Source organism: Aythya ferina (assembly GCF_964211825.1).
Source record: "Aythya ferina genome assembly, chromosome: 1".
NCBI classification, from domain to species: domain Eukaryota; kingdom Metazoa; phylum Chordata; class Aves; order Anseriformes; family Anatidae; genus Aythya; species Aythya ferina.
In genome coordinates this window covers 160,650,546-160,675,922 of record NC_140296.1, presented here as the reverse complement: position 1 = coordinate 160,675,922, position 25,377 = coordinate 160,650,546, and the positions used below count along the sequence as shown (strand labels likewise).

Below are 25,377 nucleotides of genomic sequence, written 5' to 3'. Positions count from 1 at the left end.
TTTTGTTCAAAAAAGTTAAAATAAGCTTTATTTTAACATACAAATCCAAGTCATTTACAAGGCAAAACATTCCCCTACTGTGGTAGCATACTGCATCTCATCACAGCATGTGCAGCTAGCAATCCTGAGATATGAAGGGGAAAAAGAAAAAGCCCTAAAATATTTTAAAGGCCAAAATGTATCTTTTCAGCCACTGTTGCTATAATTGCCTCTGTTTGAGAGCTAAGAAAAACATAATACAGTTCAGAATCAAGAAAACAAGTTATCTACATGCCAAATACCTCAAGATAATTTTCTAATTCCCTGCTGTCATCCAGGTATACAAGCAAGTGCACTTGGGGAACAAATGAAGAGATTCAACTGTGCAAGGTTAGTTTGTTAACACTGCAAAACATGTTGAAGAGCTGGAAGATTTTTGATCATTTCAACTACTATTATCTTTATGAACTGTGGTTAATGTTAGTTAAAATTGTCCTATAATTTTACTAATTTTCTACATTGTGTTAAATTACAAAATAAAACTGACTCTGCTTCCTTTCACCATGAAGTTATGATACAGAAATGCTGCTACTGCTTTTCATAAGCTTTTAAAACTGCAGACATTTAAAGGTCCTGTCCATAATATTGAAGACAACTTGAGACAACTTGAACAGCCTCATTTTCATACAAGGTTATATTTGTCAATAACATTAAAATGTAACTTAAAATAAAAGGTAAAGACAGTGAAAGGGTATAGACAGTTTCTCAGTTTTACATTTAAAAATAAGTTACACTATATATTATGGCTTTCTTATTTCAAGGAAGAGTGCCATCTCAAGTTTAAGCACTTGATGTTTTAACTAATTAACTCACCACATACTCAGACTTTCCTTGTTTGAGTTTTAGTGATTGCAGGAAAAGAAACCACCAAATATCAGTGAGAAAATTATGATGCCTCCAGAAAAATTTTAATATCAAGAAGCACTTGTAGAAGAGATCTTTCAGAGAAATTTCTAATTTAAATTAAAACTGAAAAAATTAATTTTAAAATGAAACTAAGTTGAAGTTTTAATTGATTTTAATCTCTCGGTATAAATAAAGAGCAAGACAAATCTCCATGAACTTCAGCAGTCACGACTTCATACTGAGCTTCATTTCAAAACATTTAAACACAAATGCGATAGCATTATATTACTGAGGTAATGATTTCTCTTCAATACTATTTGTTATGTTAATCGTACAGCTAAGACACTAGTTACATTTGGTATGCAGCTTATCTCAAAAAGGCTGCAATAATGCTAAAAAATAGTATCAGGCCAAACAGCAACGCAATTGCTCAATATTAAGTTTGGGCCAGAATTAATAGAACAGAAGTGGGGGGGGAAGGGTAGAAAGGTGCTTTAACCACAGACTGAAAGACTTCGTTTACTCAATGCTATGTTGTTAATGTCTGAGTGTACGTCCTTTTTGAAATCTAAGGTTGCACTCAAACTGGACAAGCTATGACAATATTCCGACGTGTAAATAAAATAGAATTCTATCTACATAGCTGAAGTTTTAACAAAAAATGTCATTATGCAGTTGAAGTAGTGTTTGCAACAAGTTCATGGCAGACAAGCACAGATTTCAGAGTTATAAATGTAATAAACGAGGTGATGGGCACTGAATTTTTAAATATTTTCAAACTTAGTTTTTACTCAGGATAGTAGAGTCACCAGTTGAATAAGATTAACTAAATACTGTAGGCTCCATGTCATGCAGAAGATAAGCTTTCTCTCCCTTTCTCTCCAAGAAAAGTATCTGAAAGGCAAGCTGAAGTGATTGTTTTTGACAGTAGTAAAATAAAGAAGAAAATAGAAAAGTAGCTATTATCAAAAAATCTTATACAAAATGCATCTGTCCTGTTTTGGTTTTGATTATAAAAAGGCACTTCACATATTGCTAGAACTCTGATAACGTAGTTATCCTTTCAGCTTTTCTGTTAGAAGGATGTATTTCAAGATGGTTAGCATGACTATGTAAACATTCTTTATATGGTGTTTATCTGTTACAAGTTATAATTACTTATAGTATTTTACACCATTTATTTAGAAAAGATTTATGTTCAAGATAATAGCAGGTCTTCATACAATACTTCAGTGATGATGGATGATCTGTCATAAGCAACACACCACAAGTAGTGAGTTCACGCAAACAAAATTAGCAGTGTGAATCGTTCAGAAGTGAGTCCTCAGTCTTTTGTTTTCCTCGCGTAGTCTCTCAATTTCAGCTACTAAGCTTTCATTTACAGAATATCGTTCAAGTAAGGCATGCATTTCATTCTAGAGAAAAGAAAAAAAAGACCCAATAAGCAGCTACAAAGTTGTGAGTTTGTTTTTGTTGTTGTTGTTTTTCCAGCTTAATCCTATCCATTTTCATATCCCTTTTGAAAATTAAACAACCGAGATAATATTGTTTTTAAATTTCTGGTAAGAAGAGTAGTATTTTTTTTTGACATACACAGTATTTTGATCATTAATACATTAGTGAATATTTTATCAAAGGATATTTTGCACTCCTTCAGGATGAAATATCTACTAATGCAGGTTCCATTAAAATGTTCAGTACCAAGACAAGGTCTTTTTTTTAATGCAGATCAAAAGAACAGTTTCATAAAATGGTGAAGTTAAAGAACACAGAACAGTGCAGCACGTATGTTGTACCCTTAAGTGAAGCCGTCTTAACTTCCTCTACCCCATCCTTACCCCAGCTCTTGGTCCTTTCCAAAGGACAACTAAATTTGTTTCCCTTTTGTCATTTCGTAACTCCTGAAATATGAAATTCATGATACCCACCCAATATGTATGTTTACTTCTTAAGGACAAAATAGTTTAACAGATTCCAACTCATGATGTTCTCGCCCTCCTTCACATCCCATCCTCCCATTCTTGTTCCTAATAAGTAAAATTGATGTCCAGTTTTGACATAATAGTTTACATGTTTTGATGTTACTAAAAATGGAAACTGTTCATATGCTTTTGATACATACCAACTGCACATGGAACTGTTTGATCATCTCCACTTGCAAATTCACAATATCTCGGTGGCATGCTTCTCTGGGGGAAGAATTGCAAAAGGGCAATGCTCAGTTTTACTTAGGAAGCGTAAATTATCTCCAATCCCAAGTACCCAAAACTCTATACTTCTACACCCTCATGACATCCTGAAGTATCACACTAAAAACTGCTGAACCATGAAACACCGGTTAAAGTCCCAATAAAAGTCTTACAGAAAATGAGTTTTAAATGTGTTTTTTTTTTTTCTACATACAGAACAATTCAGGATTTTTTCTATTTAGAAACATCCCTTTTCGAGCCCAAGTATCCATTTCCTGATTCTCTTTCTGAAATTCCATGAAAACCAGTGTTATTTTCTTCATAAAACTTAGAGTTCCTTATCTAGGTCTTCTGCCAGCTACAGCGTTACAAGTGCTGAGTGCTATGACAAGTATTCTTTGTTAACAGGATGCAGCAATTTTGTATATCACAAGGAAACTACTGTAAAATAACAAAAATGTTTTGAGTAATGAGAATTAGAAAGCTATTACAAAAATAGTGTGATAAAAGAGAAAAATGCTTCCAGTGCAGCAGAAAGGAAGATTTACATGATATGCTGACCTGGATCAGCAGTGCTACCACGAATTACTTATTCTGTTTATTATGGCTGGTCTGTCATTTCCCCCCGAAAAAGGCAGTACTAAGAGCTGTATCACTCACCTGTTCACAATTAACATTCTACCATAACTGCTAATTTCTAACAGCTTTGAGAAAATGACAGATTGAGTCTAGATCTTCGCATTCCACCACCCCTAGAACTTTGAAGTATTCACAAACAACCACACACACAACTCAAAATGAATGAAAATAAAACAGAGAAGTAGGAATACTAGACAAGTTTGCCCAGATTTATAACAGATGACGGCCAACAAGCAGTGGTTCGTTAACAGCCCTCTTTATAAAAAGCTGGTGCAAATCCACCTAGTCCCAGAGACCAGTCTGACTATTACCAGAAACACAAGAAGCTGGTTTTTGACAGAGGAATTAATGAAGCATCATGTTCTAGGGATCTGTGCCCTTTGCAGACTAATCTGCGTTACATTTCCTATGATACTCTCATAGGCAAGAAGGCAGCCTACTGCACTAACTCTGAGCTACGTGATTATCCATTAGCCAGGCTTCTACTAGACTGAATTTGAGTTCTGCTGCCTTATCCCTCAGAGACTAGTTCAAATCTTTCTGCTCTGTCTAGTCCTCAGTTTCAAGGAAAACACAGACCTCAAAAATAATAAAGCTTTTGCTCCTGACAGATTTGGTTGCATTTGGCTAGTAGGTTCAAAAACTGAGGAGAGACTGACAAAACATGGAATTCCCAGAACATCAATGGTAAGTCTGATCTCCAGGCATGCCTAAAACTGCAAATACCAGAAGACATTTTCAAAAGGAGGCAGTGAGAAAATAACAGGTTTACACTTTTGACAAAGTCCTACATTTTTTTAGCCCACTATACTCAGGGGAATCAGCAGAAGTCTTTAGGGTAACACTACTTCACATTAAATCCTTAACTTCTGTTAATTTGACTTCATAAAGAGAAGTGAATGGAATTTTAGTTAAGTAAGTATGCACAAATACCAGTTATCTGACACCAAGCATCACTTACAGCACAAATATTATTTTACGCGAAGCTTTGCCAACAGAAATACGAAGTGTTTTGCTTTATACATACAAAGCAAACAACAGTCAAAGCCAACACAAGTGAATTGTCCAGATCAAACTCTCCATAGTAGTAACTTTAAGAGAAGTTTCTCTGGGATAACGGGGGAGGGAAAGAAATCAGCACGAGTTTGCATGAAAGCAGTAAGGACTTCATTATGCACACACATTTACTGTCTGAAAAGTATTCAAACACTCACTCTGGAAATATGTTAGCGAAGTCATGCACATAAAAAAACCCTCAGAGACATCAATCTAATTAGCCACTAGAGCTGTTCAAAAATAAAGCCTCATACCTAGATTTCCAAGATTAAGGTTGTTAATGGTGTCATTTCCTAATGCGAGTAGGAAATAAGCTAAAGCAGATGTTAAAACATCTTATGAAGGAAACATGTCATTGAAAACAAAATGTGCTATATAAATATCAGTACCTGAAGTCATCCATTGTTTCTTGTATCATATTCTGAATGAAGTTTATTTGGATGGATGTCAGAGGTGCATTTAGTCTGCTACTCCCAATTGTTTCTGCTATTTTTTCTGACAATGAGCTGGCAACTCCAGCAGTGACGGGTGATGTTATCTTTGGACCTTTAAAATTAACAATAAATAAAATTTTAGAAAGTCATTATAGTGGAGTACAAGAACGTTTCATCTTGAGGCTTGTTGATGCTTTGTCTCTAATACTACCAAGGGGGGGGAAAAAGGTTTAGAACAAGTCTTTGTGGGCAAACAGAGATGTTCTAAGGGAGCTAACTGAATTTACAAGCAAATCCAGACTGATACATTCTGTTTTAACATGTGGTCCATTTTACCAGGTTTTGCATCAGTTCACAGTCAACCACATCTAAAACTGGGCCAAAATGATCAACTTACTTGTTAAGGTAGTACCATTTACTGGTAGATCATAGGCAAGATGGGCCTGAGTATTCTTCACAAGTCGCTCACTTGTTTCAGGAGTCTTTGAAGCAGTGGATGGAGGCGGAGGACTTAGAGTTCCAGATTCTGCACTTGCTGAGTTCAACTTGGAAAGCTGACAATCAAAATCAAAACCACAACCTTACTTATTATAATTATTTAATTGCACTCAAAAACTAGATTTTCAGTATTTCTTTCAAATACTTTTGGTTTTAGGAACCTCCTGATAAATGTTTTCCTCCTCTAGCAAGGCTTCTTAAAAATTGATGGCTTAAATACCCCAAAATTGCCTCAAGTGCAGATACACAGGAAGGAGGAAAAAAAAATAATTTTAAATCTTAATTTTCACATCAAACATCTTGTGCTAAATTTGTAACTACCATTCCTAGCAAACTCAAGACTTCTCAAAGGCAATACAGAAGGAACCACGGTCTCAACAGAAGAATATCAAAAGTATCTCAAAAGGCAAGAATTTTGACAGGGAATAACTAGGGAAAGAAGCAGCCAGAATTGACCTACTAAATGACAAAGAATCATACTGGTGTAACCAGGCTCTTCGTATAAGCACCAGGTGATAAGACAAGGGGAAATGGCCTCAAGTTTCATCAGGTGAGGTTTAGTTTTATATATTTGGAGAAATTTCTTTACTGAAAGGGTGATGCGGCATTGGAATAGGCTGCCCAGGGACGTGATTGAGTCACTATCTCTGGAGGTCTTCAGAAATGTGTAGATGTAGAACTTAATAGTATGGTTTAGTGATGGACTTAGTACTAGGTTAAAGGTTGGACTAGATGATCTCAGAGGTCTTTTCCAGCCTGAATAATTCTATGCTTCTCTGAAACCAACTAATGATCATTCCTGATTTTCTATAACAATCAACATATTCCTCAAGCTAGCCCACGAGCTTTTGTAATATGAGCTTATTTAAGCATAGAATCATATAATGGTTTGGGTTGGAAGGGACATTAAAGACCATCTAAATGCAAATCCCTTGCCATGTGCAGGGACACCTCCCACCAGACCAGGTAGCCCAAAGCCCCATCCAGCCTGGCCTTGAACACTTCCAAGGATGGGCATCCACAGCTTCTCTGGACAGCCTGTGCCAGTGCCTCACCACCCTCTTGAGTGAAGAATTTCTACCTTATACCTAATCTTTTAGCTGAAAGCCATTACTCCTTGCCCTATCACTATACTCCCTGACAAAGAGTACCTCCCCAGCTTTCCTGTGGGCCCCCTTTAGGTACTGAAAGGCTGCAATGAGCACTCCCCAGAGCCTTCTCTTCTCCAGGCTGAACAACCCCAATTCCCTCAGTGTGTCCCATAGGAGAGGTGCTCCAGCTCCTTGGTCATCGTTGTGATCATCAGACTTGTTCTGGGCTTGTTCTAGTAATTCCATGTCCTTCTTGTGCTGGGGGCCCCAAAGCTGAACGCAGCACTTCAAGTGGGGTCTCACAAGAGCAGAGCAGAGGGGGACAGTCACCTCCCACACCCTGCTGCCCACACTTGTTTTGATGCAGCCCAGGATACAGCTGGCTTTCTGGGCTGCAAGCACACATTGCCAGCTCATGCTGAGCTTCTCATCAACCAGCACCCCCCAGCTCCTTCTCCTCAGGGCTGTTTTCAACCCATTCTCCATCAGCCTGTATTTGTGCTTGGGATTGCCCCTGTCCAGACGCAGAACCTTACACTTGGCCTTCTTGAACCTCATGATGTTCGCACAGGCCCACCTCTCAAGCCTGTCCATGGCCCCTCTGTCCCTCTGGATGGCATCCCTCCCCTCCAGAGTGTCAACTGCACCACACAGCTTGGTGTCATTGGCAAATTTGCTGAGGGTGCACTCAATCCCACTGTGCATGTTGACAACTAAGTTGTTAAACAGTGCCAATCCCATGATCCCTGAGGAACACTGCTTGTTACTGATCTCTACTTGGACACCGAGCCACTGATCACAAATCTGCATGTGACCATCCAGCCAATTCCTTACCCACCAAGTGGTCCATCCATCAAATCCATGTCTCTCCAATTTAGAGACAAGGAAGGATATCATGGGGAACAGTGTCAAGAAACACGTACCAGTTTTGCACTGCTACAGACCAACATACTACAAACTGAGTATTTTACAGATTGTGCCAACAGTATGAAGAGAGCTGCAAAATAAGTTTAGCTGGGACACTTTTAAGAATTTTTTCCTTCAGGTAGTTCTATTCTCAGATTCTAAAAAGAGTACTCATAACAAGTATTAATTAGTAAAGTATACCTGTTTTAAGGTTTCTTTAGATTCTTGTTTTCCAAGATTTGTTTTCTTGGGGTCGGTCTCTGGATGTTCTTCTTCTTCCTTAATTGGAGATCCCACAAGTGCATGTAGTGGGCTAGACCGTATCCCTTGTGCATTACTGCCTACAGGGTTTCTTTTGATTGGAAAGGCAGTGGTGAGCTGTGGGAGAAAATCCAAACCTGAAAGGTAGGACTGAAAATCCAGACCTAAAATTAAAAGGAAAGGATAAAGCATGTAGGTTAAAAAATATATATAAATAAAAAAGACCAAATAAGCCACAACCACACAAACTTGTGGTTTGTGTGGTTGTGGCTTATATAAAAGCCACAACCACACAAAGAAATAACAAAAAAATCCCAAACATCCACACAAAACAAATAAAGTAGTCACCCAAAAACACATCGCACAAAAACTGAATCCCCAAATCCAACTTATGCTGTCACTGTCCTTATGAAAGTAATAAAATATGAAAAGCCTCTACACATCACTTTAAGTCTCCAAAAGGGAAAACAAAATCACTTTAAGACCATACTCTTGGATTTCCTGTTACCACATGTTGCCTTAGCTCCTCAGCAAGTTAGACATTTTCCAGGTAAGTTCATGAAGTTCATTTGTTCCAGCATCTGCTTGCATCATTTCTTTGCCCTCAACAGTATGACAAAATTAGCATGGAATAACTAGCATAGACTTCCAGTGACTACTGACAAAGAAAAATATACTAAAAGTATGTTTACCATCTCCTTTTCCTGGAGGATCTTCATTTGCTTTACCCGCGATAACATCTACAAAATAGCAGAATAGACAAATTGTTTATTAAATGAATATTGATGATCGTTGCATCCAGTTAATAATTAAAGACAAACTGAAAAACCAAATAGGCACACACAAACGACAAAACATAATTCTATGCAGATGAATTATACTTTACAAATGTCAGTATTAGCAACTTACCATCTCTGACGGGAGAAAACACATCTCCTAAACTATTTCGACCCAAGTCATCAAAATTATTTAAGTCTGCACTTTTCCCATGATCTGTTTCTTTAGATGGAATCACATCCAAGCTGCAGCTACGGGGAAAGCCTTCAAAAGGACAATAACATTGTTAACCATTTACACATTCCAAAAACAATGTATGTTATTTCTAAATAAACTGATAGCAAGCCTGATGCCTGGTAAGTCCAGCAAGTATGTTACAACTATCTCAGCTACCGACAGATTCTAATTAGAGGGTCAACTTGATCTTCTTAAGAGGTGTTATCACAGGTGATCATAACTAAAAGTTAAGATACTTATTAACAAAAATACAGGTGGATTTTTTTCTCCTCTTTTTGAAAAGGAAGGAGAAGTTGTAAAACTCATGCACTCATTTTTAGATCAATTTGCTGCATTAATGATGTAGATTTATAAAGTAACAGATGAGATAACTAGCAAATACACCATTTGCTAAGAAGGTGACCACATTCAGATTAACATTTAAACTGATTCTGGAAGAAAATAAACCTGCTTCAGTCCAGCCATTAAGCATTTTAAGAGAAATTCTATGAAACCCCTATTTTGAAGCTTACCTAATGTTAGGATATTCTCTGCTTATTTCTAATATTGTACTTCTAACACTATGAAATCAGAGAGGAATTACAGTTACACAAAAAAGGATTTGTCTCTGTATCTTCCCTACTCCATGCCCAAGACTTATTCCTGTCCCAGTCCAGCAGGAACAAAACATCCATCTTTCAGATGAATGGTAGCACGCACAGTTGTCTGCAGAACAGAAGCAAATCTTCAAACACACGCATGCAGTGATTATTCAAACTACAGTTTCTAGATTGGAAACACATGGAGAAGCGAACTGAACTGCCAACAACCACCTACATAACTTTCAAAGTTTATGCTTTAAAAACTGGAGCAGGAATACAAGCAAGGTGCTACTCTGCCCTCGCTAAACTCCTTCCTCTAGAAATACCCAGATTTTGCTCATCTAAGTTGAAACGTATGTGAAAAGCATTAGTGCCACTCAATACAGAAATAAGCTTCCTATAAATCACCTACTACATAAAGCTTTTGTAACCTTCTTTAGTTAAAAAAATCACTTAAAACCTATAAACACTTCTCTATATGAGTTCAAGTGAAAATGATCTAAATATAACTTTGTGGATGACTACACTCAATCATGTCCAAGTATTTACATAAACTGGGACTTGAGTCAGGTTTAAAATATCACTTTAATATATTATTATAACACATTTTCCACTATGTGCCAGTTGTGAGGCATGCATAGAATTGTGCTTACTAGTTAAGTAAATTACTCAGTTCTGAGTCAGACTACAAATGCAGTATCAACCTGTGTCAGAACCTTCAGAATGCCTACACAGAAAAAACACAATATAAAAACAGGACAAAACATCTTTTGCCCTTTTTTTTTTAAAAAAAAAAAAAAAAGTCACTAATCTAAATGCAGGAGTTATCTAACCCGCAGGGTGACTATTAAATAGAAGTTTATGGGAAGCCTGCTGGAAGTACATACAAATGGCTCATCACATCTTGAATTTATTTATAGTTTTAGACTCTAAAATATCTATGACAAAAATCTCCAGTCCATTTACAAGATGTATGAACAGGTGTTTTTTTGTCCTAAATATGCTATTAGATGACTTTACTGAATACTCCTCATTTCTCCAAGGTTAAAACCGATCTTCAGGGCTTAGAAAATTTTCCACAGAACAAATGCAGTTTGTGGCCTCTCATCTATTCCCATTTTTAAGTTTAAAGACTGTATCTTCTTTGGTATACCAGGCCCTTTACTTCCCAACCGAACTTTCAGCTTCACAGAAAATATTTATTTCATAAACCTTTATCTTCTTAAAACATTTACTTATTATGAATGGTCCTACTTAACAGTTAACAACCATTACATGTTCAAATAAATATAGTAATTGATACGGCTTTTTTTTTCTTTTTTTTTTTTTTTTTTTTTTTTAACTTAAATACGATTTCCACACTATGCAGTAATGTTGATTAGCAACACTTGGAGCACATAGGAAGCATCCTACTTCACCTCACACTTCATTGCATACCCAAGGGAGGTCATTAATACATGTCCTTATGGACTGCAGTGGCTTATTGCCTCATTAGTGTTGCTACGTGTATTTCTCTTTATTTAAAAATGGAGGGAATAGTGCTGTTGCTTTAAAATGGCTTGGTGAGTTCAAGAATCAAACTGACAGAGTTACTGATTTGACTGCATTTTCAGAATTCTTGAATTCACAAAAATTTTTACAGCACATTACATGCAGTGGCAGAATTTTAGAATCATACGTAGAATTCTTACAAAAAAAATGTTAATTTCAGAAGCATAAACACCAAGTACAGTTATACAATTAATCACACTTGCAACTATATTTGACATCTTTCCTACCATGTAACATAATGCCTCATACAAAAAAAAAAAAAAAAATACAGTGCAGCTCTCAGGTTTTTGGTTTTGTTTTGTCTTTTCCTGTTTATGTGTCTAGGTTGTTGTCAGGTCTGTTACTCCTGTTTACTGATAGAATTACAAACCATTAGCTCTGCATTCCATACAGACATTACATCAGGAAGTACATTACGTACATAAGGATAATCTACAAGAAATTAAAGACAGAGAGCCCCACAACGTCACCACGAAGCTTTTTCCTTTAACATTTAAGTATGTATATGAAGTCTAAAATTCTGGACTTGAAGCAAGAGTTTCTAAAGCTTGCAGTAGGACCAAGTTCACTTCCCACAATCTCATAGCCTGTCTCATGTTGTGGGGGAGGCAGAAGGTGCAGGTGTGCATACACACACATACTTTGAAACAAATGCCTTTCCCTCAGAGTAATTTTTATGTTGTAATGGTCAAGTCATTAAATTTTCCTTACATCTTCAGAATTATGCCAAGTAGTAATTTATAGGAGTAGGAACAAGGCACTACCTGTTTTCTCCTGAAGAAACTCTCCTCCCTTATTCTCATTTGGCGCTGTCAGAGGAGGTGAAACCGTTGCTGATGTCTGAGAAGCTAAATTTTTGATGCCAATATTTTGAATTGCTCCAAGATTTGCTCCAGCTTTGACTTCTGTTCTTTTGGATACAGGTTTATTTGAAGAACCCTTAAGGTTAGACTAAAAAAAAAATTATATATTTTTACTTTCAACTGAAAGAGTAAGTGAATATTCTTTTTGTTTTGAAACACTAAAGTTCAAATTATTGCAGTCTGCCTAGGAGATATGCCTTTACAAATCTAAAAAAAAAAAAAAAAAAAAAAAAAAAGAACTATATCTTAATGCAATTTCAAATAACATGGGAAAATTCTGTATTATCATATGAATATTGTATGACCTTGCAAGAGAACAGAACTGAAGGTAATGACAGAATGAACTGACACTGGCTAATTTTGAACCTAGGCCTACACAGAGGAAAAATAAGAGATTACGTTATTAGGGAGTACAAGTTTTAATGGAATAACCAACCACCAGCAGCAAGTGTGCTGGAAGAACAACAAACTCTTGGAACAGTAAAGAATCCACTTCAAAAGGTTCTCCCCCATCTCCACTGGGTGAGGGTATGTGGGTTTTTTGGACCAAGTAGAGCCTAATTAGATCTTGGAAGAACCTCTTTAGCCTTCTATTTAATCAAATCCTCCACAGATGAAATACCTCAAGATGGGCTGCTGCGTGTCTTCCCCATAAGCAAAAGGGCCATTACAAATCTTGCTGCTGCTGCCTGGAAATGAATTTAAGATGCCACAAACTGGTCTGCTGTGGCAACATTCACACCAGGAAGTTTAATCTTAAAGTTTCACTCATTTCTACATTGAAGCTAAGGAGGAAGAAGAAAAAAAAAAAAAAAAAAAGGAAACCTTCACATAAACACCCCTTTGCTCACTTGAGACTGAGCAGTTAATAAAGTTTATATCTCTGTGTTCATATGAGTCAGCTTTGCTGGCATCTATAATGCTTGGAAATTTATTAATATTTCTCAGATTCTTAAACTTATATTTGCTTTTATTAATCTAAATATTGAGCAATAAAATGGAAAGGTTTTGTACATTTTGTTTTACCTTGGAAAAAGTGCTACTGAACTGAAGACGTATGCATTTCACACTGCCTTTGTGAGCAATAACTGTTTTCACTGGTGATGTCAATTTTCTTAAGTCATACTGGCAGATTTTTCCCCGGGAGCATCCTACAGCCAAAGTAGTACCATCAGGCATGAAGTCTACTGTTGTCAGAGGAAAATCTGCTGCTATAGTTGTCAGTAATCTTCAAACAGGAGAAAGAATAGGAGAAAGAAACTTTTAGAAGCTCATCAAAATATTAATTTTTATCGTTAGACTTATCAAAACAAAGTAATTGTGAACTAGCTTTAATATTTCAGCTACAGGTCAATAGTTCCACTTCTCCAGTGCCAATTCCAGTAAAATACCTTAAGGAACAGTGGATTAGACATGCTAAGTATTGATGTTTAACAAATTAAAATTGCATCTGCTCCAGAAAATTTCATCAGGACAGGATCAAACTGCCTTCATAAACAGCTCTTCTGACACCTAGATTAGTTGCTGCTGGAAACGATGACTGCAGTGAACATATGGCTTATATCCTTTAGTTTCCCAAGCCTATCGCTTCTAGCCCTCCCACAAATCTAGGAAGAATTCGGGTCCTAGTTTGCATCCTTCTACTAAATCCTCCAAACTAGAGAAAGATTCCTGCTTTACTCAGCTAGAGTAAAAGCAGACTAAAGCACCCCAAGCTAAGATCAAAGTCCCACAAAAACACTTACCATCCCACCCTCTTACTACACAACCCATCACCTGCTTTTCATCCAGTACCCTGTCCATATTTAAGGCTCACCATCTCATCAACTTTGTGCCCTTCACCACAGCAATGTCTTGTATCTTGAACTAGAAAAGCAGGCAAGCTAAACTTAGGTTGCTGCAGGTTCTCATAGGGCCATACTGGCCATCAGAGAAGCTATCCCATCAACAAGAAAGCCAATAAGCAAGCACTTGTGAGCAATCACTTGTGCAGTACCTGAATTAATTTCCATTTTAAGTTTTAAAAAAAGCAAACAGGACTTTCGGACAATTTCTCCAGCCAGCAGCAATATGCCAACCACTTAAACCTCTTTGAATATGGTCTGAATTAAATATTTCATGTCATAATTGGATGTGCTTTTTTCAGCTCGTAAACCCAAGTGAAACCTCTATAAAATCAAAAGGTCTTTAACATACTCACTTTTTACTTGAAGTATCATAGAGAATAATTCTTTTATCCAAACCTACAGTTACAAGCAGCAACTCGTTGACTGGAGAAAAGCAGATTTCTGAAGCTGGTGCTTTATGAGTATTTTCAAAGTTATGATACGGGTTCTGACTATTTACATCCCACAGAGTTACATTTCCACTGTCAGAAACACTGCCCAACAAGGATTTCTTAAAGGATGAGTACTTCAAGTGTCGAATAGGCTGTAAATAAACAAATAGACAGACACAAATAAGTTGTAACACCACTATAAGACATCACTAAATATTTTATACACACACTAGGAATACAGATGTTAAGTTAAACTATTTTACAAAGTTCACTTTACATTTCAATGCAATTTTTACTGCCTGGGGGCAGCATGTGCCCTGATAAAAAAAAAAAAACACTCACATGCTGCATCTAAAAATGAAAGAAGCAAAAAGCTACATTGTTTCACTTATTCACGTACTACCAAGAGTATTAAACTTAATTCTCCTCCACTGATTTTTGAAAATCCTTGGGTACAAGCCAATTTGGTAAGACACAGAGACTACAGCTACTCAGGTATGAAGGTGCTGCAGAAGAGAGACTTTACCCCTGTGAGCTAGGACCACAGAACAGGGTAACATGCCTGACTTAATCACATGCAGATCCTACCACAGGACTACATCATACAGGAACTGAAACTGCATTTCAGAAGCAGGTAAATAGTTTGTTTTCCACCATATTCCTTCACAGGATGCCTCAGAACCTCACCGCTCTAGTACGAAATTACAATACTCAATCTCCAGATTAGTTTTATTTATTTTCACTAATTCACCTATTTGCAATAATTCACTCCTGTGACAGTAATACCCTTACACTTCAAATCGTTCCCTTAACTCCCCAGTCACCATCACAGCCTCCTTGGCACTCTCCCTGTTTCAATCTCTCTTGAACATGGACAATCAAAATCTTGTATGATTGTCAAAATGTTTTGTTACTGCTTTTAAAAATGTGGTAACACTTTCTCTCTGTACTGTAAATACTCTTCCTGACATATCCTAGATGGCATTTTCTCTTTTGTGATACAATCTATTTTGGTTGCTCATTGCCATTTTATGATCAAAAAGCCCAAGCCCTTCCTTCCTTTGGGAACTTTCAGATCACGGTGCAAAGCCAAAAGTCTCTGTTGTGACCTCAGTCTAGCACCTTGATTTCTGTACTGGTGTATTGTTCTCATGTCTATTATTGAATCCTTTTTGGAGTTTGTCACAATCCTCTCTCTTACAGGCAGTAACTTCCAACTTCATCTCATCACAGTTCTACATCTCACATTATAACCACTACTGAAAGCATTAAACAAGGTTAGCTACTGATAACCAAATCAAGTATTGTTCTTTCAATATTACTTACTGTTTTCTTCCCAACAGAAAATGTCTTACCCATCCTTCATTCTTCTTTTAACCTCCCTCCTCTCTAATATTTTCACAAGGCACTGATTAAAGCACATCACTCAAGTCCAGATACATATTTTGTCTGAAAATGTTCTAAAAAAACCCCAGTATACTGTTCTGGCATAATCCACGCCACAATGTACAGTACTAGACTTTATCCTCTAACTTCATTTTACTGGAGTTATTTCTTGGATCATTTGCCTCAAACATAATTTCTAGCACTTGCATTGCATGTCTCACTGGAAGCTCAGCTGCTCCACAGAGAAGTGGTACCCTCAACCGCATATTCAAATAAAACAGAAGACGTCTGTATATAGTGAACACGGACCACCACCAGGCATGGTGGAGACATTTTTATCAACATATTTCAGTTTATCTCCACAGAGTAAAAGAAATATGAATAGATTCAGGAATAACACCTCCAGTTACATACACGATCAATGTAGGAAACATTCCCATCCCTCACAGCTCTCCAATTTATTCACTCTTCCTTACTGCCCTAGCAGCTGCTCACATTCCATTTTCTTCTTCTTCTGCCCTCCTGCCCACCAGTATTACTCTGAGCCCTCCTCATATTTGCCTCGTTATCCTTTCAAGTCTTCCATTTTCTTTTCTCGTTTTTCCTTCTCATCTCATAGGCCCGAGGAGAATTCTTTTCTTTCATACACAGGCCTTCCCCATATGAGCTCTGCTCCACACTTCTCACTGAAGTCACAGGATTTCCTCAGAGCAGCTTCAGTTTAACTTTAGTTTGTTGATGAAGGACGTGCGAGGTGTGGGGAGAACCATGTTTTGAAACTGATCTCTCAAAACCAGTAGAAAAGGAGCAGATATGAAGAAAGTTTCACCACTTCTCTGTAAGCACAACTCCTGGTGATTCCTGGGAATTCTGCACACACAGAACTAGCAAAAACATTTTTAGCACAAGGTACTGAACTGGCAAAGAAAACATGAAACCCTTTTCAAAACATTTTACTGGTCAACGTAGCACAACAAACCACGTGCATCTTTGTGCCCTAGCTGTGACTGAAGTAGATTTTCTGTAGAAAATAGAAAGTACATTTGATCTCTAAGCTTCATAGTAAAGCAGCCAAACCAGGAACAGTGTACTTCAGAAAACGGTTAGCCCATTGCTGAGGACTGATTGCACTCAGGGCTTTCCCCTGTTGGAAAACAAATTAATAGCCCAAAACTAAACCAGAAGTAGTCTAGTGTTATCAACTGTCATCTAAAGATAATACAGATTCTTTATCTCCTTTACCTTAGTGAGCCTTCTAAGAGAGAAAGCAGACGTAAACCCAACTGATAGCTTTAAAAGCTGAAGACTATTTCACTATATGGGGTGACCAGAGCTCATCACACATCTTTACAAATCAGCCAGCTGTTCAAACAGCTAAAATAAATCCTGTTGCTAGGAGAACAGCACCAGGCAGTGAAGACTTGGACAATCATTATGTTTCAAAACAAACTTCAATTCAACCTCACAACAGCAAGCAGATAAGAATCTGGTAGTCTTAATGAATACCAACAGCAAAGACAAATTATGGGATCGGCAAACAGCTCCCTGCAAGGACTCGACTCTAATAAAGCACAAAGATGTTTCTAAATCAAAATCAATTAATAGAATGTAGGCCAATACTCCTATGAAAGGAAAATTGTTTAAAGTCACAGAAAGCACTGCAACCTTGGGCTATTCGACTACTTGTAGAGTCTATACAATTACAGAAATTAACTGGCAAGGAAACTACATTCCATCATGCAGAATCAAACAGAGGCAAGCTGGATTTTATAAGGTTAGCTTGACCTCGCATTCCCTGATTGTAGAAGAGTTACTAAGGAGTGGTGACCCTCACTAAGCCGGACAGCCAGTGCCAAGATCAAGCAGAACAATACACCGTGTATCTATTCAAGCCTACTCGTAGAAAACTGGGCCCCTAAACCATAAATCAAGAAAAGGCTTGTTCAATCTCTTTAAGAGAATTACACAAGTCTTCATATATTTGCTTCGTTGCAATTAATCCAGCAATTCTCTACAAGTACCAATTAACCCTCCTCCACCCACCCCCCCCAACAAAAATAAAGCTATTTTTGCACAAAAGAACAAAGATCATTCTTAGAACATAAGCTAGGCTGATAAACTGGGGCATCCAAGTAGTCATCATGTTAAAATGGAATTGAGTTCTAATTTTGTAAATTAAGACTGCAATCAAATAACTGCACCCTTTTAGAAAGCGTTTGATGCCCCTTTAGAAAGTGAATAGTAGCTCTGTGCTTGCAATTACTTTGATTTAACACTTCAAAGATCTTTAGCCATCTTAAAGGTCACTCAGCTTTGCAGTAGGCCTCTTGATTTCATCTGCCAAAACAGCTATTCACTGCATCACTTATTCCTAATCACTTTTTGGTGGAAAGAGTTGAATCTATCAAACAGGTTGACGTTAATCATCTTCACAATAATTTTCTTCTTAATTTTCCAACTAACTAGCAGAAGAGTCCCCCCTCTGGATATTCTCCTCAACCTTTTAATCCATCCATGGATATTCCTGTAGCTCATCTCACATCCATGTTTCTCACAACATCATAACAATCAAACCAGATGAACTGACTATATAGACGGATTTTTAAGACTAAACCAAGCATGAAGTACAATTTTGCTTCAATATAAGTATGAGACTATGGTGATGGATCAAAGATACTGCAGCACCTGAAAGCAGAGACAGTTTGAATTTAATGGATTTTCTCCAACAGAAACACCACAATCCCTGTGATGCTGTAAAGTCATAAGACATTCTTCATCAAGCTATATTGGTCATGCTATACAGCAGAAAAATTTAACTTCCCACTCCATCGTCCATCTAGGACTGAGAAGGCTGTAGCAGTAACAACAAACTATGGCGTAACTTCAGCATTCCCTGCAACACTAAAGGTCAGCTTCAGTACCAGGGCAATGATTCTCCATCCCCTAAGCAGCTCCTACTTCTATGAAAATGACCCCCAAAAAATTTAAAAAGTGCCCAAAGCACAAACTCTTCACTTTTCCTAAGACAACATTCACACTAAGAACTCACTTTGGGACTTCCGGTCGGACATCACATCTCCTTTGCTACTGCAGAAGCCTTTTTATCAAGGGAATTCCCCTAATGATACCTACTAATTCTGCAGTATTTTTTTTTTGAGTCTGCAAAAAAAAGACTTGGATTTGAAACCCATACCAAGGCCCTTAAGTAGTACATATTTTTGTGTTTCTCTTTTGGGCATTTTGCTGCACACTAGTTACTCTTACCTCTTACCTTACCTTAATACCTCAGTAGGTAATATAAAAGTCTCATTGCTTTTACTCTTTGAGCAGCTGTACAATTTTAATCTCTAAATTAAATAAATTATTTCTAAACATAGGCTGAGATTCTCCCCTATTGTACAGATAGCTCTGCTCAGCTGTAAATCTGATTAACCTGGATAAATCAGAACCCAGGCTACGCAGTCTTTGCTGTTTGCAACAACAAGCTAATGCATTGAAATCCTGCTTTGGTTTGTAAAGCTGACTATTTTTTGTTTAGGGTTCTGATGCACAGAAGTTTGTTCTTGAGGCAGCAAAGACCACAAAATAAAGTTTGCAGTAAACTGTATAGAAGTAAAGGTATATCATACATTTGTGTTTCCATGTTACCTATTATTTAAGGCTAGAATACACACCAAGGTCTGCTCTTTAGACATTCCAGAGCACCCTAAAAAAAGTTAAAAGGAAAAAGATAACTAAGCTTGAAAAAATAAAAACACACATTCTGGCAAATCATTTCAAACGCAGAAGACTCTTGATATATACTTTCAATTTCTAAACACTAAATGTGAATTAAAGCTTCCCACTCAAAAGTAAGCTAATACAGAGCCTACCTGACGGTTACCATAACCAAAGGGAGTACTTGATAAATTGGTGGTAACACTGTGCAGAATAATTTCACCACTCAAAGATCCAGAAGCGATGTAACAGTCGTTCCAATTATATGTAACACATGTAACTTCATCTTTATGATCCTGTGCAGAAGGGATGGAGGGAGAGTGTTAAAGACATATAGCAAAACCATAATCCTGCTTATCTCATGCTGCTTTTGGGACTGATGGCTTTTTACCTGGCCATCTATAACATTGAAATATATATGTATATATGTGTGTGTGTGTGTGTGTATGTGTGTGTGTGTGTGTGTGTGTGTGTGTGTATATATATATTTTTTTTTAAGACTTACAGTGGAATATCCCAGAAAACAGTAGCAGAACATACTAAAGATCAACCATGATATCTTAACCAGTTTGAAAGTTTCCAGAAGACTGTTTTAATAAATTAGTGAAGACAATATTGTTATTACGTACAGTATTTCAATGAGACAGCCAGAGATAACTACCACAGGTGTCAATGTTATTTTAAAAGTAAAATAAAACTGGTTTCAGAAACCAGTGATGATTTTAAGAGACTTTCTATTAATATGAGTTACTAGTGCCAACTTCCCCTCCTGTCACCTGTAGTATTAACACACACACACACACTTAACCAGGTAGCTTTTCATTATAGTCATTTGCAGCAAGGATATTGTGTTTACTGAAAACGCAGGGGAAGACAAAAAAGCATTTCTATCCCAAGAAGTATAAAAAAATATATAAAGTATCATATTAGTTAGTCAGTACTTTTGTTTGAAACTGTAACTTAAAGAATGAGGCCTATGCTGTAGCATCTTCAACAGATATCCTAACCAAGGGCAAATCATCTATTTAAGGGATCATGGAAATATATTAGACCATTGTAAGTTTTATGCATCATGACAAGATTTTAGGGAATTTGTCTAGAACAGCTAGAAAGAGATGACCACATCCCAAATTTGCATTTAAATTCTTCAGAAGTCTGGCATAACATTAGTTCTATTAAAAAAGCATCATCTTAGTTGAAATATCAGAAACAGTCATTATCTGAAATACAGCCTTGGAAAAACACCAGAGAATATCAAAACAAATTCTCAAAATACAAAACCTGTTCTGAAAATTTAAACATTCATTATTATAGACTTGTATCCCTGGAGTCATCAAGTTCAGCGTGCTTATTAAATTCAATTTGCTATTCACAGTCCATGAAGAACACAAAGTTAAGTGAAACACACACGTGTGCTAGCTCCTATCTGTGAACTTGATCCTGTGGATATCTGACTTAGAAAAAGCATGTTATTACAATTTGCAACAAAACCTGGAAGTCAAGAAAGGAACAGTTCTTCCCCAGCCATGCTTACCTTAAGGCAACGGTGAACCCTTCTGGATTTGAGATCCCAGATATTAACAGTGTTATCGAGGCCTCCACTTGCAATATACAAAGAACTAGAATTTAAGCTCACACACGTCTGTTTTGCCTATTTTTAGGAAAAAAAATAAAATCAAGAAGTATGTTAAAGACAATTAAGAGATTTCTTCAAGTCTACTTAGAAGCACACTGATAGTGTTTTTGCAGATGTGGAAAGTGTTAATGCAAATAGTGCCACAGTCTGATCAAACTATGGGTACACTAGGCATTTCCCAAGAAGATACATTTAATACCCAGTTCAGTCTGGACATATGTTTAATATATTTTAAGGTTTAAATTTACTAATTAATAAACTCTCAAATGCTCACATCTTCCTATCCTAATTTTACATTCTTTGAGCATGCTTTTCCTCAATATGCATTTTCCCTTTAAATTTTAGCACTCTCAAGTGCAATCATTGGCTTCTATTTGGGAACAGACTGAAAAAGAAAATGCCACGTTTAGGAAAAAAAATCTTTAGAAGAATACTAAAAAGTTGTCTAAGTCACGTACTTCACATTCCCTAAACATTACAAAGAATATTAAAGTAGCAAACCTCATAATTCCACAAAGTGCTTCTTTTTAAAATAATCACTGAAGTACCAGCTTTTGAAAAAAAATGTCAATCTTAATGATAGACCTACATTGAGGACAAATTATTCAGTTCCATCATGTTGAAAATTCACTTTTAAGTTCCTGAGATTTGAAGTAAGAGAAAAAACAAGTCCATCTAATTATTGATACGGTAAAATTGGGAACGATTGAATTAGGTTTACATCAGATTTGGTAGAATCTCTGTGACAAACTCTCCACCCCTGGAAGTGTTTACTTCTTCAAACCTCGAAGCCCAGTTTGAACACCTTTTCAGAACATTTCCAGGCAAAATTAGCATTAAAATAGCTATCCAGGGAGAATAATTAGAACTGTTTAGAACACTAATGAGTCATTCAAATAGCCATGTCAATAAACTCTTCTAAAGCTATGTCCAGCTTTCTCAAGAGTTTGTAGTGCCACATTTACATTCAACAGGAAAAAAATAAATGCCTAGAACTGAAGCTTACCTATTTCACAGAACTATTTCAGAACCTAGGGCACCTTTACTCTTATAACAACCTTTATATATATATATATATACTCATGTTTTTCAATGTGCAATTCACAGACATGCATAATGCTGACAAATGAAGTTTGAAAATGAAGATCAAACTTTCAGCTCTGTACTACTGCCCATGTTTAATGGATCAAGGTTGAACCCCTGACTGCCTGGTGCTGTCACGCGGGGGTTCAACAGGCAAATTCCCTTAGCAGAAATCCACCAGTATCAGACGCTGATGTGTATATACACTGTATGTGTTAGTATTTTTTCCACTGGTACAACTATTTTAGAAGCACTGTCTTCCTCCACTCCTTACATGCATTGTAACTATGCATTTGTAACATACATATGTAACTATGCATTGTAACATGCATTGACGTGTTTTTCATATGTCAGAACCTTTAACTACATAGAAAAAAAAAATGATACCCAACATGCAGAAGTGATAAGATATAAACAGTACACAAGACGGAGTCTGTCAAAAAATAATAAAAAAAAAGAACACAATTAGTCATACTTACTCCTTCAGCTATCTCAAAAAGTGGAGCAGGTTTACTTTTACAGCTTGAAACAACTATTTTATCACCAACAGCAGAAGCAGTGACCAGGAAGCTATCTTAGTCACAAGTTATGGACTGTAACTGTATTGTAGTCGTGATTAATACAAGCAACAGGAAGTTTCCCTTAATGAACTGAAAACATGTTGGTTAAACAGCACCGTACCTCGAAGGGACCTAGAAATAGAAACGTAAGCTATTTTACAAGATTTCCTTAAGAAGCTCTTGCAGCAACTACAGCCCTTACTTTCCAGTACAAAGCCGTGCAATTTCTTTCCGAGGAGAAATATCTCCAGTTTATCCAGTATACATTCTTGTTACCCGACCACCCCCTAAGAGCTTCATTTATCACTAGAGTTCAAAGGAACGCCTGTTGCTATTTACACAATGAATTTAAAGAAATGTCCTGTTCATAGCAAACTTTAATTAAACTAGTTCACCATATTGTTCCTGGAGTACAATGAACGTATTTCCTAACTTGTCCCCCCCCTCTGTAAGGCAAGGAAAGGGTGAATGCAAGTTAGTATTTGCTGTTTCTTTCATCATTTCAAGATATTTTAGCTTAGGCAGATCCAAACCCAACACTTCACACCTAGCAAGTGGGTTAAGCACTCCAAAACATATAAGATACTTGTTTTAGTTTGGAGGGCGGAAGTAATGAGGGGACTTGGAAGAAAAAAGAATGACAATGCAGGCTGTCCATAGCTCAAGTTTACTAATAACAGATACGTGACATATATATACACACACATATATACACATCTAAATACATACACATACATGTGTATACACACACACATACATTTAAAAAATAAAAAAATAAATAAAAGACCCTGTCATTCTCCTCCTCACTATGCTTCAGTTTCTTTGCAAGTAAAAAAAAAAAAAAAAAGAAAAAAAAGAAAAAAAAAATCTGTTGATCTGTTTTCCTCACATATCCACATATTCTCAGACTTAGAGGACTGATGAATTCAGAACTTTCAGGACATCACGTTTCCGTGCCAGCACACTGTCCTTCTTTCACATCAAGATCTGACATTGCTGCCCTTTCCTGTGACAGGCATACAGCTGTTTGCTCAACAGTGCACTACTTTCAATACATTTCTCACATGCTCACATCCCAGCTGGCTCTTCATATCATCATCCTATTCTAGGCCTCCAAGACAGGTGTAAGGTCTGCATGGGACAGTTACATCTTCATGTGTACCATACTGATTCAACACACTCATGCTTTCTCTGTAAACGCTATAAACAGCACGCAGAAAACCACTGCCTACAGAGCAAGAGGTAAGAATACTTGAGCAAAGACTACTTCTACTATTAGAATCAATGGGAAGCTGTTCAAAGAGAAGAAAAAAAACAAAGCCAAACAAAACAAAAGCCCTCTCAACTCATTTCCATTACAACATTATATTTTTCCTCTCTACACTATGCATAGAATTTTACTAAATCAGCAACTGGGTGGGTTTTCTTCATCCTTGTCAGTAAATTAAGCACTGCCTTGAAAGTGAAAACTGTAATCAACTGCTAAAGAAACAATAAGTTTTACAGTTGGTAGCCAATTCGAGCGTATCATAATCATTAAAAATGTGTTAACCCCCTAAAGGAAGAAAAACTTCTTCAGAAGCATTTAGCAGCATGAGTTTATTTTGTAAATCACTTCAACACAGAGAACCACAAAATTTTCTTCACAGGATATACCAATCATTTTATACAACAGTTCACATCAAGGCTGTCATTTACAGACACTTTAACCAAAACAAAATGCAGTGCAATTTGGCAGAACACCCACTGAGCTGTGGCTGAAACCGTAAAGGATACTATTGCTGGCCCAACAGAGTGAGCTGACTAGATGCGGGGACGTATGCGGGTTGAACTGCTCCACCACGGTTAGAGAGGAGGAATCCCATATTTTAACGTCATCTCCAGCTGAAGCAAAACGTACACCTTCTGGCATGGCTGCACCTATTTTTGGAAAAATAAGTCAGTTAATGAAAACATGTGTAAGTAAATACATAAAACAGGTCACTTTACAAGTCGAGAAGAATCTCACATGTATCATTTAGCGCTGCTTTCTTGGTAGCAAGGACATTTACTTGGAGAGTTACACTGTTAGCTAGTTACAGTTACACCATTGAACTGAGTACAGGGCTAGAAGCAGCAGACGCCCCACGTTTTATTACTGAAATCTCTGCAGGAAACACGTTTTCCTTCTCACAAAGGAAACGCCGGCTTCTCAGGGCTATCAACACAGACAAAACCCTTGCAGATTAGCGCAGAGCCCGCCGGCCTGCAACCTGCGCCTCCCCTGGCGCACCTGGCGGCCCCGCGTCCCGCCGGCAGATGGGGGTAGATCCGCTGGAAGCGGCCCGCGAGGCTCCCCTCGCCCTCCCAGGGGAGGCGGCCGAGAAGGCTCCAGCCCCGAGCCCGGGCAGCGGGACAGCGGCTCCAGGGCCAGCCCCTCCTCAGCCCTGCCGCCCGCCCCGCGCCTCGCAGCCGTTACCCGGAGCCGGGGGGCGCCGCCCCGCAGCCGCCTCCTCACGGGCCCCGCTCCCGGCCCCAGCCCCGCAGGGCCCCGGCCCCGCGCACCTGGCCCCGGGCCCTCCCCGCCCGGCGCCCGCCCTGGGATCGGGCCCGGCCCGGCCCGCGATTGGCCGAGGCGCTCCTGCTGCCAGTTCCCTCCGGGGTCCGGCGCTCGCTGCCGGCCAATCAGCGGCGCCCCGCCGCGCCGCGCGCGCGATCTCCCCGGCGGGGCCCCGACTTTCCGCGCCGCGACCAACTTCGCGGCCCGTCC

At 37.9% G+C, this 25,377-nt stretch overlaps 1 protein-coding gene across 6 annotated transcripts; it reads right to left on the bottom strand.

Moving 5' to 3' along the window:
* NEDD1 (NEDD1 gamma-tubulin ring complex targeting factor) lies at positions 1-25,377 on the bottom strand. 6 transcript variants are annotated; one of them, XM_084506301.1, is made up of 15 exons: positions 25,173-25,377; positions 24,405-24,548; positions 22,548-22,638; positions 20,884-21,000; positions 19,505-19,645; positions 14,169-14,398; positions 12,995-13,196; positions 11,870-12,056; positions 8,869-9,000; positions 8,652-8,699; positions 7,900-8,123; positions 5,601-5,757; positions 5,159-5,315; positions 3,008-3,074; positions 1-2,300 (listed from the first exon to the last, which is right to left on the bottom strand). In XM_084506301.1, exons 2-15 carry the CDS (start codon positions 24,491-24,493, stop codon positions 2,196-2,198), a joined length of 1,947 nt encoding a protein of 648 aa, XP_084362427.1. In that variant the 5' UTR covers positions 24,494-24,548; positions 25,173-25,377; the 3' UTR covers positions 1-2,195. The 6 variants fall into 6 exon arrangements, with proteins under 6 accessions (XP_084362427.1, XP_084362424.1, XP_084362425.1 ...); XM_084506298.1 differs by having other exon boundaries at positions 22,548-22,642; positions 25,173-25,371; XM_084506299.1 differs by lacking the exon at positions 25,173-25,377 and adding an exon at positions 24,901-25,092 and having other exon boundaries at positions 22,548-22,642.

What these genes read in the sequence shown, in the direction of transcription:
- NEDD1 (XM_084506298.1), bottom strand. Translation starts at nt 24,540, where the DNA reads ATGCCAGAAGGTGTACGTTTTGCTTCAGCTGGAGATGACGTTAAAATA. An exon ending in ACTCTGTTGGGCCAGCAATA is followed by an intron (nt 22,643 to 24,404) that starts GTATCCTTTACG and finishes CTTGTGACTAAG; the next exon opens with ATAGCTTCCTGGTCACTGCT. An exon ending in GTTTTCTCCCGTCAGAGATG is followed by an intron (nt 8,700 to 8,868) that starts GTAAGTTGCTAA and finishes GCTATTTTGTAG; the next exon opens with ATGTTATCGCGGGTAAAGCA.